This window comes from Mixophyes fleayi, chromosome 2 (assembly GCF_038048845.1).
Source record: "Mixophyes fleayi isolate aMixFle1 chromosome 2, aMixFle1.hap1, whole genome shotgun sequence".
NCBI classification, from domain to species: domain Eukaryota; kingdom Metazoa; phylum Chordata; class Amphibia; order Anura; family Limnodynastidae; genus Mixophyes; species Mixophyes fleayi.
In genome coordinates this window covers 45,965,619-45,979,350 of record NC_134403.1, presented here as the reverse complement: position 1 = coordinate 45,979,350, position 13,732 = coordinate 45,965,619, and the positions used below count along the sequence as shown (strand labels likewise).

The 13,732-nt window shown below is 42.0% G+C and overlaps 1 protein-coding gene across 1 annotated transcript in view; it reads left to right on the top strand.

The window, feature by feature from the left end:
- The window catches only part of ATM (ATM serine/threonine kinase), a 127,507-nt gene that overhangs the window by 97,389 nt on the left and 16,386 nt on the right, over positions 1-13,732 (top strand). Inside the window, exons 49-54 of the mRNA XM_075198904.1 lie at positions 388-605; positions 5,905-6,112; positions 7,877-7,990; positions 8,614-8,775; positions 9,995-10,133; positions 10,499-10,581. Of these exons, the coding sequence (XP_075055005.1) occupies positions 388-605; positions 5,905-6,112; positions 7,877-7,990; positions 8,614-8,775; positions 9,995-10,133; positions 10,499-10,581 (924 nt within the window). The remainder of the gene's footprint in view (positions 1-387; positions 606-5,904; positions 6,113-7,876; positions 7,991-8,613; positions 8,776-9,994; positions 10,134-10,498; positions 10,582-13,732) is intronic.

Here is a 13,732-nt window from a genome sequence, read left to right as displayed (position 1 = left end):
GCTCTTGGGGAACTGTAGGACCCATCATTCCCTGCCAACCATTAGAGAGCCACAGGTTGCTGAACTCTGGTCTAGAATGTCCAGCAATGGCTAGCTATGGTCATTAAAGATTTATTTTCTGTTGTCACGTATAAAATACTGTAGCATAATTTTAGGCAAAATAACAACATGGACACAACAGTATGTAAACAAGATAAAGAAAGTGACCACTTCATTGCTTCAAATACATTTTTATTAATTTTTTTTACTGTGGGTTTCATTAAAACAGCACAAAAATATGGTAATAAGGAAGATGTATTCCTGTAAAGATTTCCATTGTAATATGTTGTCATTGGCATTGTGTTATTACTATATGTGCATTTGTTTAGTTATGTTTGTGTTATTCAGGCAGTGGACGTTGCAGAGAGTTACAGAAATGGCAGCTGCGACCAGCTGCAGGATGGAAGGATGAAGGCGTTTCTGTCCCTGGCTCGGTTTTCCGATGCCCAGTATCAGAGGATCGATAACTACATGAAGTCCTCGGAGTTTGAAAACAAACAGGCCTTGTTGGCAAAAGCTAAGCAGGAGGTGGAATTAATGAGACAACACAAGGTTCAGACCAACAGGTACATATGTTTTTTTCATATTTCATACATTGAGTTTTCACTTTACGTACAAAACTACTGTGGTCTATCATCTTACTTATTCTGACTCTAACATTCACTACATTTGTATCCTATTGTGTATTTTTTTTAAAGAATAGAGCAGGTTCCTACAGAGGGGAGGGACATAGACCACAAAATTTTGTCCCAGTGATGCGCATGCCTATCCTATATATAATATTGGAACCTGTAGTATTGGACACTGCGCCCCATCACCTATCACCTCCATAGTATTAAAGGCACCAGTTCTAGCAAAATGCTGCCAGAAGATTAAGTCACATTCATGACTTTTAGCTCCTGGCTCTCTTCAGTGGTTCTCTGGATACTCCATCTCTGTACCTTTCTGTGTTCCCAGTTATTCCATCCACGCCAGTGTGTTCCTGGTTATCCCATCCCTGTGCCTTTCTGTGTTCCCGGTTATTCCATCCACGCCAGTATGTTCCTGGATACTCCATCCCTGTGCCTTTCTGTGTTCCCGGTTATTCCATTCTCCCCAGCGTGTTCCTGGTTCTTCCATTCACACCAGTGTGTTCCTGGTTATTCCATCCCTGTGCCTTTCTGTGTTCCCAGTTATTCCATCCACGCCAGTATGTTCCTGGATACTCCATCCCTGTGCCTTTCTGTGTTCCCGGTTATTCCATTCTCCCCAGCGTGTTCCTGGTTCTTCCATTCACACCAGTGTGTTCCTGGTTATTCCATCCCTGTACCTTTCTGTGTTCCCAGTTATTCTATCCATGCCAGTGTGTTCCTGGTTATCCCATCCCTGTGCCTTTCTGTGTTCCCGGTTATTCCATCCACGCCAGTATGTTCCTGGATACTCCATCCCTGTGCCTTTCTGTGTTCCCGGTTATTCCATTCTCCCCAGCATGTTCCTGGTTCTTCCATTCACACCAGTGTGTTCCTGGTTATTCCATCCCTGTGCCTTTCTGTGTTCCCGGTTATTCCATCCACGCCAGTATGTTCCTGGATACTCCATCCCTGTGCCTTTCTGTGTTCCCGGTTATTCCATTCTCCCCAGCGTGTTCCTGGTTCTTCCATTCACACCAGTGTGTTCCTGGTTATTCCATCCCTGTGCCTTTCTGTGTTCCCGGTTATTCCATCCACGCCAGTATGTTCCTGGATACTCCATCCCTGTGCCTTTCTGTGTTCCCGGTTATTCCATTCTCCCCAGCGTGTTCCTGGTTCTTCCATTCACACCAGTGTGTTCCTGGTTATTCCATCCCTGTGCCTTTCTGTGTTCCCGGTTATTCCATCCACGCCAGTATGTTCCTGGATACTCCATCCCTGTGCCTTTCTGTGTTCCCGGTTATTCCATTCTCCCCAGCGTGTTCCTGGTTCTTCCATTCACACCAGTGTGTTCCTGGTTATTCCATCCCTGTACCTTTCTGTGTTCCCAGTTATTCCATCCATGCCAGTGTGTTCCTGGTTATCCCATCCCTGTGCCTTTCTGTGTTCCCGGTTATTCCATCCACGCCAGTATGTTCCTGGTTATTCCATCCCTGTGCCTTTCTGTGTTCCCGGTTATTCCATCCACGCCAGTGTGTTCCTGGTTATTCAATTCACACCAGTGTGTTCCTGGTTATCCCATCGACGTCGGTGTGTTCCTGGTTATTCCATAGATGTTAGTGTGTTCCTGGTTATTCCATCGACGTCAGTGTGTTCCTGGTTATTCCATCGACGTCAGTGTGTTCCTGGTTATTCCATTCACGTCAGTGTGTTCCTGGTTATTCCATCGACGTCAGTGTGTTCCTGGTTATTTCATCCACGTCAGTGTGTTCCTGGTTATTCCATCAACATTAGTGTGTTCCTGGTTATTCCATACACGTTAGTGTGTTCCTGGTTATTCCATCCATGCCAGTGTGTTCCTGGCTACTCCAAAAATGATTAATCAAATATATTCTGACTTCCAAGGAAAGACAAGACCCTCATTCTCCTGTACAAGGTTTCAAATATTCTTGAGGTTATAGTTCCATTGACCGTGGTGGTGAGGATATAATCCACCATAGCTGGTCTTTCTTCCTTAGTAGGTTCAGATAAAAGGATAATGTTAAGTTAAAAAAACTGTATATTATCAAAGCATTCTAATGTAGTCAGGAATCTGCAATCAGCATATTTTGTGTTGATCACAGTAGGGTTTCCGGAGAGACAGGGTAGGTACCTTGATTCTTCAGTACTTAACGGTTCAATAGTAAATTGAAATTATCCTATAATGATGTGTTTGGATAGAATATTGTGCTTTTATTTGTTTTATTAACACTTCAGTAAAATCAGGTTAGTATGTACATGGATCATTGCAGTGACTCTTGCAGTAAGTTTATGTTTCTCAGAGAAGAAGAATTTGAGATAAACAGATGCATGGAGACAGGCCAAGAGACATTTTTGCACAAAGCCCCAGGAGTATATTGCTTCCTAAAAGGGGATGGAATCGATGTATCTGGTTGAAGAGGGAATCCCAGGATTGGATGTGAGCATCATGTGATTGGTTATAATACTGCCCACGGATACCGCTGTTTTTGAGCCTCCCAAACCAATTGCGATAAACATTACTATATGGCTACAGGTTTCACCATTGTAACTAGGAAAACATTGCCTCTGTTCTATAAATATTCCTTTCCCCACCATAGACAGTGTATCCTGTACACTACAGAATAAGTTTGTTTTCAAACTATATAAAATTTACTCTTCTTCACAGTCAACTCATGGGGCTAGATTTACTAAGCTGCGGGTTTGAAAAAGTGGGGATGTTGCCTATAGCAACCAATCAGATTCTATCTTTCATTTATTTAGTACCTTCTATAAAATGATAGCTAGAATCTGATTGGTTGCTATAGGCAACATCCCTACTTTTTATATGAATATAAAGGCAGATCAGTACGTAATGCTAACTGAATATAGGTGTTCACCTCGCTGGGACCACTCAGCTATGTAATAACTGTTTATTAATATTCAGACTATAAGTTTCAGCAGTGTGTAAAAACAGTGTGTCCCACTTACTGGTTCGCTGCAGGTAATACATCTCACCAGAGGTTCCTGTGCAGTGATAGCAGTTTTTTATGAAGCATAACAAGATATTTTATAGTAGATAAAGTAGACCTGTCACGTTAAAGGAAAAATGTATCCTAGAATGTAAGATATATTACGTTGTCCTAATGATAAAATTGGTTTGGATGGGACCCTAGAGCTGCAGTAAATGGGGAAGGAGGGGACTCTTTCTAACTTGGGTACCTGAGGCAATCCATTTAACTTCAATATTGTAGTTGAAGAAGGAAGAAGTCATAATTTCTTCTTTTGCTGTTCTGGAATCTCATAGTGGATGTATAACAATCAGGGTTCCCCAAAGACAGAGTCTTAGGGGCAGATTCAATTGACTGTGTTAGTCTCGAGAGTAACGCGGTCTGCGCACTGTTAACATTAATACGGTAATTTTAACCCGGATTTCTGCTAGCGGCTCCCTGAGTAGCGGTCAAAAATCGGTGTTGAAATTACCGTACTAACGGTAATAATGCACACTTCTAGCGTACTATCGGTATTAGTGTTACTTTCACAAGTAACGTGGCCAATTGAACTCCCCCTTAGAGCCTATTTGGGGACATGCAGAGGTTGCACACCCCTGCTCGATGTCATATTTCATAGACTCTAATTATATAATTAAGCAGAAGGATCAGAAGGTTTACAGGTATGGCTGCTTCTGTTTAGTTTTGGACTTTGTAGGCCCTAAAAATAAAGTTTTTGCAGCAGATACAGTTAAAAATAGACTTGCTCAGTTTGCCAATCCCTTCGATGGGGGCAGGTGAACCTCTGGCCTCCTTGGATATCAAGGATGCTTACCTGTATAATACCCATCAGGGAGGGTTACCAATAATTCCTGAGGGTCACCTTCTAAATTCCAGTTAGAGCAATCTCAGTTCTGTGTTCATCCCTTATAGTCTTATCTCAGTCTGCGGGTCTTCTCCAAGGTGATAACCTCCATTGTGACCAACACAGATGCCACAAGATTCACTTATTATTACTCTTACATTATTGACTTACTTATTGATACCATATCATAATAAATCAAGACAGAATCAAGAATATCTAGGAGTGTGCTTGAAAACCAACATGAATTTGTTAGGCTAACGGCTACTTGATAATTTTTTAGAACCGGGCTAATTGAGGTCTTCACCTATATCAGCCACCATTCCCATTGAACTGAACTTGTTCGGAGGTACTTGGATGCCCCCAGGACTTGACTCTAGGGTAGTAAAAGCTTATCAGAATAACTGTAGCGCAGGATGGAGGATAACCGGAATACAGAGGGCAGATACCAAAGACAGATCAATGGTCGTGGGTCTGTAGCGAGTTGGATAACCAGGAAGCAGGCCAGAGGTCAGGGCAGGCAGCAAACGGGTAATCCAGTAAACAGGTAGAGGTCAGGGGCAATCAGAATTCAAGCAGGGTCAGTTTCAAAGCTAAAGGTCACAACAGGAATCAGGTCAAATGCAGAGTATCCACAGGACAGAGCTGGTCAGCACACAGATGCTATAACCGGCAGGGAGGCTAAGCCCTCCCTGCCTTAAATAGTAATACCGACCAATCAGGAGCCATTGCTCCAGTGAATAGCAATTAGCCCCGGGGTGTGATGAAGTAATTTACAACGAATGCGCACATGCTGGGCTGCCCACAGATGCCAGGATTCGTCGCTGATTATAAAGCGTCCCGGTCGCTGCCATGGGCACAGTCGGGGTGCAGACGGAAGAAACGAGCCGCGGATCGCTGCGGCTTGTAACAGAATTACAGCTAATTTGTTTCATTTATATATAAAATACAGTCCACGTATAAACCCCATCGCATATCTTACACCTGATTTTTTTTATAGTTTTCATCTCTACTTTATATAATTTTGACATATCAAGCCTAAAATCATGTGTGAGGGTGATGTTGCGGGTGCATGGCCAACCTTTCTAAAACTTTAGGTAAAATGTTGAGATGATGGCATGATTTTGAGAACTCTTTGGAGCAAGTTAAAAATAAAACTCATGTAGGTTTCATATTGTAAGATGTTAGTGTTTTTCTGTTTTGCTTTTAAGTGGATCTCTCCTTTAGGATAAAAATAAAGAATGAGAATAAAGGAAATTAGAAAATAATTGATATAAAAGAGGTGAATGTTCCGTGAGATTGTCAGAGCAAAGAAAATCTTTGATAAATTGTCTTCTTTACAGTGTGTGATGCATTATGGAGAATGTCCTTATTGATGTATACATTGAGAGTTCTGCTTGTCTGGCAGGTATACTATAAAGGTTCAGCGGGAGCTGGAGCTGGATGAATGTGAAATTGCAGCTCTGAAGGAGGACAGGAAACGCTTTCTATGCACGGCCATGGAGAACTACATGAGTTGTCTGGTCTCTGGAGAGGAGCATGACATGTGGATCTTCCGTCTCTGCTCCCTCTGGCTGGAGAATTCCGGGGTGTCTGAAGTGAATAGCATAATGAAGGTTTGTCATAGCCACTTATTTTACTAATAGTTAACATGGATGTAACTAGTTTATGTGAAGCGAGCCTTTTTATATTGGTTTAGGAAACCTAGGCACTTGTAACCAAACAGGGGGTGTGTATCATTTCACACAAGGAATGGACTTAACCAGGGATACTTCTGTTCCCCATGTTCCACATTCATTCAATATAAGTTTATCTAGTCGGCACTCACCCTCCTTAAGTATCCCTGACATATGTGCCCCAATGTATTATACTTTATATTTTAACTATGTTTGATGTTAACACTAAGAGCTACCACCTGTCCAGCTAGAAACACCACCAGCTCCAGAGATGCGCTAAGTGCCAGGTCATACCACTAGCAGGGTCAGAGTTCCAGAGAGGAAGCTAAACTAATGAGGAAGAATAGGACAGCCAGAGAGAAGCCTTCTGCAGTTTGGGAGCACAGGGGTTCTGGAACAATACCAGCCTGATCTCATTACAGTGCGTAAGTTCCCCTTGAAAAAGATCTGTTGCGTTAAGTCAGGTACTACAGACATCGTGGAGCTGCTACAGCAAGGTGACTGTTGCTGCTAAAGACAGGCAGCGCAGGACAGCTGCTACTGCTCCAGGATCCAAGTACAGCCAGTCAGAGCCATGGGGCGGGGGGACTAGGATCCTTCCCTGACAAATAAGGACTTCCAACTGTGAATCCAGGAAGCACAAGCCCACCCTGGAGGCTGGTAGGGAAACCGCTCGCTCTCAGTGAAGCAGAACCGCCTCCCGGTCGTCGGCATCAGTAGAGAGTCCTCAGCAGCCTAGACTCAAGCTCAGGGTTGGCTTTTAAGAGTCCTTTCACGTGACTTATGTTTTAACCCATTTACTAAGAATGCAGTAATTGCTATTGTTAATTGTTAATACCCTTTTTTATTACTAGACCTATATATTATTAAATATTACTGGATATTTGCATAGGTGATTTTGTTCCCACATAGTGGTAATGGTGCTTTTGGGCCAACCAGTCAGCTGGCAACATTATCCAGGTATCCTCATATCACTGTCCTTTAGATTGGCTGACAGGTGGTGGTGATTATTATTATTATTATGTACCAGATTTAGGAACTGCAAAGTAGAGCGCCCAGGTAATAAAACCTGTTTTTTTATGTTATGTGAACATATGTAAAGAAGGTGTTGTAAGCCAAACATTTTTCATGGAAGTCCTTACACCTTTAAGCTTCTCCAAGTATTACATTTTTGATATATGTGTTTCATACATATAATTTGTGCACAAGTATTCTGTTTTTATTTGTTTGGTTGTTTATTTTTAGGTATTCAGTTTATTTTTTTTACCTTTCTTGGTTCTGTTGGACAATTTGTTTTTATTTTTTTTTACTTAGAGAGAGCAGAGGGGATTTCAGGGACCTGTAAACATGACACTTAGTAGATTTTGTAAATATAATTTTGACCAATAGTAAAACAGGTTTTTCTATGCACATACATTTTTCTGTCAATACTAATGGAGACTACAGGCAGAGTTTCGGGGCTTACTGTTATCAACAGCTACTGAGAACTGTAGCTGCTGACAACATTGCAAGTTTGCAGATCTTGGAGCGAGATCTCTCACAGCACGTTGCAAGATAACTTGTCATATTGAATCAATGTATAATTAAGTTTAGTGGATCTTTTAATTCTTCATGCAAAAGATCTGGCATATCAAATGGAATTTTTTGTTATAATGATTTATGGGGTTGTGGTGTTTAATTATTTCCCATGTGTTTCACATGTAGAAGGATTCCCAGAAGATTCCCTCCCACAAGTTCCTCCCGCTAATGTACCAGCTGGCTGCTCGCATGGGGACCAAGAAGATGGGGAGACAGGAATTCCATGAAGTGCTCAATAATGTAATTATACAGCCCAGCTCAGTGAAGTGCCTATAAATTAGCTAGTTAACCAGATGAATATTGCTTAATTATCGTTTTAGATAGTCATAAGCGAGCGAATTGTTATTCTAAGTTATTATTTTAGCACTAACTTTAATTAGTTTTGGATTGCCGAGTTTAATATGCCACAAATAGAGCAGTTTTTTGTATTTTGTTTTTTGCTGTTTCTTTCATCAGAGAGGCTGCTGATCGTAGTACTCTTTTGCTATGAAATACTATGAACACTTCCTATATTAATGTTATTTCTTGGCATAAGCTTTTAGTTTAACCAACAAATGCTTCATTTCATTCCAAACGATTAGATCTACATATCTCATGAAATTGTGGTCTAATTTGATCCGGCTGGGACGAGATCCATGGGGCTCTGTGCAATTCATTCATTTGCCTGTCCATCCAAATAGCCAGAGCTGTGCACTGTAGCCTTCCGCATGTGTGGCTAAATTCACCACATATGGTCCGCATAAAACATCCTCCCTGTAGATCCATATATCTCTACGTAAAGAAGAAAGACTTGATGTTGTTATGATGTTTGTCTTTTATTTAGGCCAGTAGTTAACTAGCCACGTTTCTCTAATCCCTGACAGCTGATCAGCCGAACCTGTTTGGATCACCCTTACCACACACTCTTCATTATCCTGGCTCTGGCAAACGCCAACAAAGATGACCTCTTGATGAAGTCGGAGACGGTGAAAAGAGGCGGCCGCCTCACCAAGAATGCCCCCAAGAAGATTTCCCAAATCGATGAGGTTGGATTTTATTGCATAATTTACTGACATAACTTGCATATAGCAGCAAATCAAATCCCTGGCACCAAAACATGTTTTTTCTTTGAGCACTATAACTTGGGAAGTTATAATAATGCCTGGCACAGTTTCCTAAACCACATTATGTGGGTGAGCAATGGAAAAACATGCTTTGGTACAGTTTATTTGGCTTTCAATGAACAGTACTTATTATACTTTATTTTCATTTACACAAGGCTTGATATAAGCAGGCATATCCCAAATTAACTCTTTTACAAGAGTTAAAATATTAGATCTTTCCACAAAGTGTGAGTTGAGATGAGTGTTCTCCATGTTTTAATAACTCAGATTTTAGCTCATACTATTACTTCCTTCCCAATGGAGTGCTTTGTGTGTGTCCTCTGCTTCCAATTTTATAATTGAGCCCTTTACAGCTGCAGTAGCTCCTCCACAATTCTGCATTGTGTCCAATGGTACGTGAAGGGTGATAATGTGCAATAAATGCCAACATTCCAATGTTAATTAAATCATTTATGTATTCATAGCTAACTATAAATACAGGAACAGGAAACCTTTTTGTTACACTTAGTTGTGCCCAGTGGTGGAATTCAAGAACCATCATAATCCAACAGTAAAACACAATGTGTGAATATAATCAAGTAGTGTATATGTTTAGATGCTCCTGTCTAAGGGCCTGATTCATTAAGGATCTTAACTTGAGAAACTTCTTATTTCAGTCTCCTGGACAAAACCATGTTACAATGCAAGGGGTGCAAATTCGTTTTCTGTTTTGCACATAAGTTAAATTCTGACTGTTTTTTCATGTAGCACACAAATACTTGATAGCTTATTTGTACACTGAAATTTAAAGTTGATATTTGTGTGCTACATGAAAAAACAATCAGTATTTAACTTATGTGCAAAACAGAATCCTAATTTGCACCCCTTGCATTGTAACATGGTTTTGTCCAGGAGACTGAAATAAGAAGTTTCTTAAGTTAAGATCCTTAATGAATCAGGCCCTAAGTGTTTATCTTTCACTAACTTTCATTCCACCTTAGAACATTTTCAATTAATCACAAGTAGACATGGCTTGGTTTTACCTACTGTACATAGGAACAGACACATTGAATGTGTTGTTTTTTGAGTTTTGCAATAAGAACAGCCACCTATCCACAAAAACATAATAAAATACCCTGTCTTCTCCTGCTCATCCCTGTAGGACCGCATGGAAGCTGCATGCAGTATAGTGAACACCATCAAGAAGCACAGATCTCGCATGGTGCGAGATGTCGAAAGGCTCTGTGATGCATATATAACGTTAGCCAACATGGATGCCAGCCAGTGGAAAGCTCAGAGAAGTAAGTACAGCCTTACATTTGTCACATGAGAGTTCAATGGCAATAAGATCACAGTACAGAGCATTGTCCTTCACCACAAAAAAATATGTAATAAAGTAATTAGGAAATTAAGGGGATAAAAGGTGTAAAATTATAGATCCTGCACGTCAGCGGGTTTCCACATTCATAAATGACCCTTATAGCTTTAGTTGTTAATGCCGCTGTTCTTTGTGAAGATGTCGATAAGATGATAACAACACTTTCTGCGTTCAGCACAAAACCATCCAGATAAATTCTTAATGTTATCGAGCCACCAATGTACCAGGAGATGAGTCCAGTTTCATTGCTTTCTATGTCTGTAAATATTTATGTTTTTTACACTACAGACGCCATACCTATGCCATCAGATCAGCCCATCACTAAACTGACCAATTTACAAGATGTTGTTATTCCGACCATGGAACTTAAGGTATGAGGACATATTGATGTATTTTACTGTGCTAGGTAAATGGATATATAATGACTTAGAAATGCTGCGAGAGCTGTTAAATAGAACCTTTTCCTAATTGTATCTGTTACAAATATGCAACCCAAGAAGTTTAAGAGTAAAGACTTATTCTCGGTATGAGACCCGGATCTTTAAATGGGAGTTATTCACTTTTTTGGCAATCCCTATTATTTAGGATGAAAACTTCATGTAGTGAATGCAGCAGTACTACTGGACTTCAGCTGCTTACAGTGACTGTGTGGGGGCTGCGAGGACCCCATCAAATATATTAAATAGGGGGTTCCTAAGTTTTAGGGGATTTCCTAAGATGAACAGCTCCTTTAACTGAGAGTTTCCCTTTCTTCTGCAGCAAACAGCTTTTCTAGTCTGTCAACCCTCATCAAGTAAGAGGCATAAAGAGCTGGAAAACATTCCCCATTATATGTTTTCTCTTGTCATTTGGTGGAATAATTGGAATTTTGTACTTACGTAAAATCCGTTTCTCTTAGTCCATTGGGGGACACCGGGGATATTGGGGTATAGAGTAGGGACAGGGCGAACAGACACTTTAACTTCTGTTTACTAAGCCCTAGCTCATCACCCTCTATACCCCACTTCCTTTAAGCCTCAGTTTATGACCAAGCCCACAGAAAGGGGAGATAGAGAAAAAACAAGAAATGAGAATACAATTAACAAAACAACAACATTCTCTTAACAACAAGACAATATGTCAAACAGTAGGAGAAACCAGAGCATTTAGGGTGGGCTCCCGATGTCCCCCAATGGACTAAGAGAGACTAATTTTACGTAAGTACAAAAATGCAATTTTCTCTGTCTTCCTTTGGGGGACATTGAGGACATCCCAAAGCTGCCTCACGGGAGGGAACGCTGTGAAAAAGCGGCACGAAGCACCTTCCTTCCAAAACTTGCATCCTTGGATGCAAACACATTAAACTAGTAAAACTTAGTGAATGTGTGTACCGAAGACCATGTGGCCACTTTACACAGCTGTTCACTGGAGGCACCATGGCGGGTCGCCCAGGAAGCACTTACAGACCTTGTAGAGTGCGCCCTCAGATTATCTGGGACAGGCTCCCCAGCCTCACTCTAAGCTTGTCGGATAACAGCTGTAATCCACCGAGCAATAGTTACTTTAGAAGTTGGCCAGCCTCTCTTGTGAGCATCATAGAGAATCAAAAGATCCTCAGTCTTACGCACCTTCTGAAAGCTTTGCACATAAATGCGCAAGGCTCGGACAACATCGAGATAACGAATAGAATTATCGTTATCTGGTGACGTAGAATCAGTCAGGGCCGGAATGACAATGTCCTGGTTTAGATCAAATCTAGACACGACCTTAGGAAGAAAAGAGGGCTTGGTTCGAAGAAGTGTCCTGTCTTCATGAAAAACAAGAAGAGGAGACTTGCAAGATAAAGCAGCAAGCTCTGAAGCTCTGCGTGCCGTAGATATGGAAAAAGGAAAACCGTCTTCCAGGTTAGAAATTTGAATTCCACTGTATTCAAACGTTCAAAAGGCGGATGCTGTAAAGCATTCAACACCATAGGAACATATGGAGGTTGCACACGGAGTGCGCCCTGAATGAAAGTTTGCTCTTTAGGTATGACAGCAAGTCTTCTTTGAAAGAAGACCGAAAGAGCTGACACCTGACCCTTAAGAGAACTAAGGCGCAAACCTGCTTCCAACCCGTCCTCCAAGAACCTAAGTAACCAGACCAAGCGAAAGAAGAAGTAGGATATCCCTTCTTTTCACACCAGCCAATATATGTCTTCCAGACTCGATGATAGATTTTTGCAGAACCTGGTTTCCTAGCCTGAAGCATGGTTTGCACCACACGTTCGGAAAAACCCTTAGCTCTCAGGATCATGGCTTCAACAACCACGCCGTTAAAGCCAGACGTTGTAAACCTCGATGACAAAAGGGACCTTGAGTTAATACGTCTGGGCGTAGCGCCAACCGCCACGACCAAGCTCCTGCCATGGAGAGCACGTCGGTGTAACAGGCCCTTTGCGGTAAATCCGGCGCTATTAGAAGAACTGGAACACCCTCTCTCTTTACCTTTTTTAACACCCTTGGAAGCTTAGCCAACGGTGGGAAAAGGTACACTAAAACGGTACCTCCAAGGGACAGACATGGTGTCTACCGCGACAGCCATAGGATCTCTTAAGCAGGAGCAGAAAAGGGGGACTTTGTGGTTCAACCGAGATGCTATCATGTTGACATCCGGCTGACCCCACCATCTGACGAAACACCTCTGGATGGAGGGACCATTCGCCCCGATGTAGAATCTGACTGCTTAGGAAATCTGCATCCCAATTTTCTATTCCGGGAATAAAGATGGCCATGAGCACCGGAACATGAGCCTCGCCCACTGAAAAATTTTGTGTGTCCCGCATTGCCAAGGGACTCTTGGTTCTACCCTGATGATTGAGGTATGCCACCGCCGTGGCATTGTCTGACTGAATCTTCACTGGCCTTCCCTGCAGCAAGCGTTGCGTGCTCATAAGAGCATGAAACACTGCTCGCAGTTCCAAGACATTGATTGGAAGTTTGGATTCCTTCGGAGTCCAAAGACCCTGAAAACGAGCGTGAAGACAGACGGTCCCCCAACCTCGACAGCTGGCATCCGTTGTGATAACGGTCCAATTCCAAATTGAGAATTGGCATCCCCTGTGGAGATTTGTTTGTTCAACCACCAAAGAAGCGACTGACGAGCTTGCAGAGACAGACAGAATACCTGGGCTGCCAGATTCAGATGGGATTTGTTCCATTGAGACAGGGGTTGGTTGTTTTCCTGGGTTTCCTGGGTTCCGACTGGAACTGCCGTGCATGAAACGGGAGCAAACTGGGCTTCGTCGTAAGTCGAAACCATCTTGCCCAGAACTATTATGCCGAAATACACAGAGGGCTTCTTTGCAGCCAACAGAGATTTAACCATCTTCTGCAAGGCTAGAATCTTGTCCTGAGGTAAGAACACCCGTCGTTTTTGGGTGTCGAATACAAGACCCAAAAAGATCATCCGCTGGGATGGGATCAACTTGGACTTTATGAAGTTGAGAATCCAACCATGAGATTCTAGAGTCTAGATGACTACTTGGATATGTGACTGAATCTG